Raw genomic sequence first — 3,552 nt, forward strand, 5'->3', positions numbered from 1 at the left:
TTAGGCGCCAAAATACTTTTGCACTATTTTCACATTTTTGCTCCAAATTTTATCATTTTTCACTCCTTTTATCATTTCTCATCTTTTTACTTGTACCTGAAAGAAAAACGCACAAATACATTCTATTAAAGCGCAATATCTCAAAAATATGTATAAAAATGTGTCTAAAAACACTATATATTTTAGGTATATCATCCGTCATGATATCTTAGTGGGTGATACTAGTTATTGCACTGTAACTAGCAAACTACGGTCCCAAGTGGTCTAATAGAGTTATTGATCAGCATTTATATTAAATGCAATCAGAGGCGGATTTAAGGGGAGAGCCCTACGGGGCAAGTTACTGATCAGCATTAGAATTTTAATCAACTTATTAAATCTTATATATTAAGAATAAGGATTAATAATAATTTTTCAAATTTTAATAAATAAGAATAATTTAACTAATTTTAAAATTAATGCTATTATTTTAAAGAATTATAAATATAAATTCAAAATTTTCTTATTTTTAAGCTTAAAAGCCACAACATTTTTAAAAGTTTCAAGACCATACACTAAATGTGTCTAAATCATGAAAAAAAAATATTATATAAGAAGTCTTGATGTAAAACTGCATCAGGATTTCAATCACAATGTGTCACGTGTACGGTTCGACTCTATCATACATTAAACAATTTAGTTTTTTGTATTCAGTGGGGTGAGACAATACACGTGGCTTATTGAGATTTGAGTCCTGATACAATTTTGCATCATGACTCTTGATGTAATATTTCCTAAATCATACACTTAAAAGTAGGACCACAAATAATTCATGCATTTGACAAATTACCCATAGCTCGACCTAATTAAACCGCATTCATAATTGTTTGAATAACTAACTAAGAAAATTTGAAAACTTTTTTAATTAATAGCATTGTTAAATGAACAACCTTGAAGAGTTTGTATTCAATTTGCTTACGTTCATGAACAATGCCTATTAAAATTTGCAAACGAGTTCTTCATGAAACTTGATTGAAATTTGATTAAGGCTCTTTCATCAGTGATATCATTTACAATTTGATTAAGTCATGCTAAAAATAGAAAAAAAAAAGTGAAAATAATAATAATAATAATAAATCTTTTTCAATTATAATTTTCTCTTAAAAATTTGGAGAAGATTTACACATAGAATTTTTATGAGAAATTTTAGCTGATTTTTCTTTATCAAATTTAAATGAGTGCATTTGATCGTGTAATCACCCTTTGTTTATATTTAAGGGCCTTCTAAACTTATGGGGAAAAAATGAACGAATGAGACACATATTCAATTTTCATAGCTGTAATATTTATAATTAATTTAACATCTTTGAGATTTTACATAAAGTAGTATAATTTATTCTGCCAAAAGCCTTCCAAAATATATATATTCAGCCAAATCTCATAGTGTTAACTTGCATCTTAGTTAGGATATGGCCATGGAACAAGCCTTCCTCTTTCTTTTCCCTCTCTTCCTCGTTTTCTCCCTTTTTCTCCCTTTCTTAGCAAAACTTAGTGAAGCAGAGCGAAGGAAGAAGATCCCACCAGGTCCATGGCCCCTTCCTATCCTCGGCAACCTCCATCTTCTCGATCCCCAAAAACCTCACCTCTCCCTCCTGAACCTCTCAAATAAACATGGCCCTCTTATATTCCTCCAACTTGGCTCCATCCCCACCTTAGTCATCTCGTCTCGCGACATAGCCGAGGAGATTTTCACCAACCACGACCTCACCTTCTCTGGCCGCCCTCAACTCATCACACCAAAGAAGCTCTTGTACAATTGTTCAAGCATCGCCTTTGCCCCTCATAATGATCAGTGGCGCCAAGCTCGCAAGATTGCTATGTTTGAGCTTCTTAATCCTCGTCGTGTTCGATCTTTTGAAGTAGTGCGGAGGGAAGAAGTGGAGAAGCTTATGGCCACCATCAATGATCTCCCGGTAGCTAACTTAAGCGAGCTAACACTTTCATTGACAAATAGTGTGATCTGTCGAGCGGCGCTTGGTGATGACTTCGGAGATGGTGGATACAGTGGAAAAGGAGGGGTATCCGTTCATCAGCTCCTCTCTGAGACCCAAAGTTTACTCGGCGGCTTTTGCGCAGCAGATTTCTTTCCTATCATGGGTTGGGTTGATCGTTTGAGGGGCTTTCATGGGAGGCTGGAAAAGAACTTTGAAGAGATGGATAAGTTTTTTGGTAGAATTATTCAGGAACATCTTATAAGTCGAGAAAAAGAAGAGGGGAACGAAGCTAGCACCATGGATGGCGGTGAGGAGCATAATGATTTCGTAAATGTATTGTTAAGGCTACATAAGGATGCAGTTCGCCATGGAGGTTTTTTGAGCAACATAGATCATGTGAAGGCCATCTTAGTTGTAAGTTAAACTTCTTCTTTTTTTGTCTATTTATATTCATCCTTAACATATTAAGGTTTATGAAATTATGTTTTGGGCAATATGCTAAAATTAACAAAAATATGGGTGATTGATTGAGATTAAGAATACATTTCTCAATTAGCAACTAGAAGGTTTGATCACTTTTTTGGCACGTGACTGCATCAGGAAGTTTCAACCTTGGTTATCAATTTCTTATAAATAAATCAATCCAAACGTCAATTTTTAGGCATGCATGTGAATATAAAAATAAGATTAAAATTCCAGACTAGTCAACAATTTTCCAAACTCTATCCACCAAATTTGTTGGCTAACTCCTACAGATGATTAATTTATAATTCTTTCTCCAAATTATTTATATTAAATTCTGATTTGTCTGTAAATCACACTTAAGAAATAGAGCATAAGTAAAGAGAGCAAATAAGGAGAGTGAGAGATAGAAAGATGAGTGAATAGTAATGAACAGTAATACATTTTGTCTTATTCATAAAATTGTTCCCCTGCTTATAGAGAAGAAGGTAGAATATTGTGATGCTATATTTTTGCTCATACTTTAATGGGATCTGCACTAGGATATTTCTAGTATTTTACATATATGAGTTTATTGTCTGATTGCTCTTTGGTTGACCAAATAAACTTAAATGGCTTCGGGTTGGCAACCTCAGTTTCGTTGAGTTTAGTCGATATTGATTGGCTAGTTGATATGGCTTAATATTTGATCCCGGACCCTTGATGCGGGGCTCTGGATGTCTCTAAGAGGGTTGGAAGGGTTAGGGAACTAAATCTTCTCTTAATCGACTCTCCTGAGACAGGTAGTCGGGATGCCTTTTTTTTCGTTTCTGTCTAAATGTCTCGTTTTTGTACCTTCTGATCATCATTGGTATGTCTCGCTTCGGGTTGACAACTTCACTTGGTTAGATAATTGGACCTCATGATTTTCTATCGGTCGGCCCTTCTTTTGTCTACTTTTTCTTCTAAAACGTTAGATTTCATTAAGATCAATCCCTTACACATTTTTTATGTGCAATTTAATTAATATTTTTGAAGATTTACTTACAAACCATCCATTTCTGGGCACATACGAAAATCATAATTGGAGCTATTTCTGAACCAAATGTGGAGCGGATATGGAAATCATAATTGGAGC

At 34.3% G+C, this 3,552-nt stretch overlaps 1 protein-coding gene across 1 annotated transcript in view; it reads left to right on the top strand.

The window, feature by feature from the left end:
• The first annotated feature begins 1,446 nt into the window (after nt 1–1,446).
• LOC110022230 (cytochrome P450 71A9-like) overlaps nt 1,447–3,552 on the top strand; it is a 100,792-nt gene continuing 98,686 nt past the window's right edge. The window contains exon 1 of the mRNA XM_020721062.1: nt 1,447–2,387. Coding sequence (XP_020576721.1) covers nt 1,449–2,387 — 939 coding nt within the window. The 5' untranslated portion in view covers nt 1,447–1,448. The remainder of the gene's footprint in view (nt 2,388–3,552) is intronic.

This window comes from Phalaenopsis equestris, unplaced genomic scaffold (assembly GCF_001263595.1).
Source record: "Phalaenopsis equestris unplaced genomic scaffold, ASM126359v1 Scaffold000174, whole genome shotgun sequence".
Taxonomy (NCBI): Eukaryota; Viridiplantae; Streptophyta; class Magnoliopsida; order Asparagales; family Orchidaceae; genus Phalaenopsis; species Phalaenopsis equestris.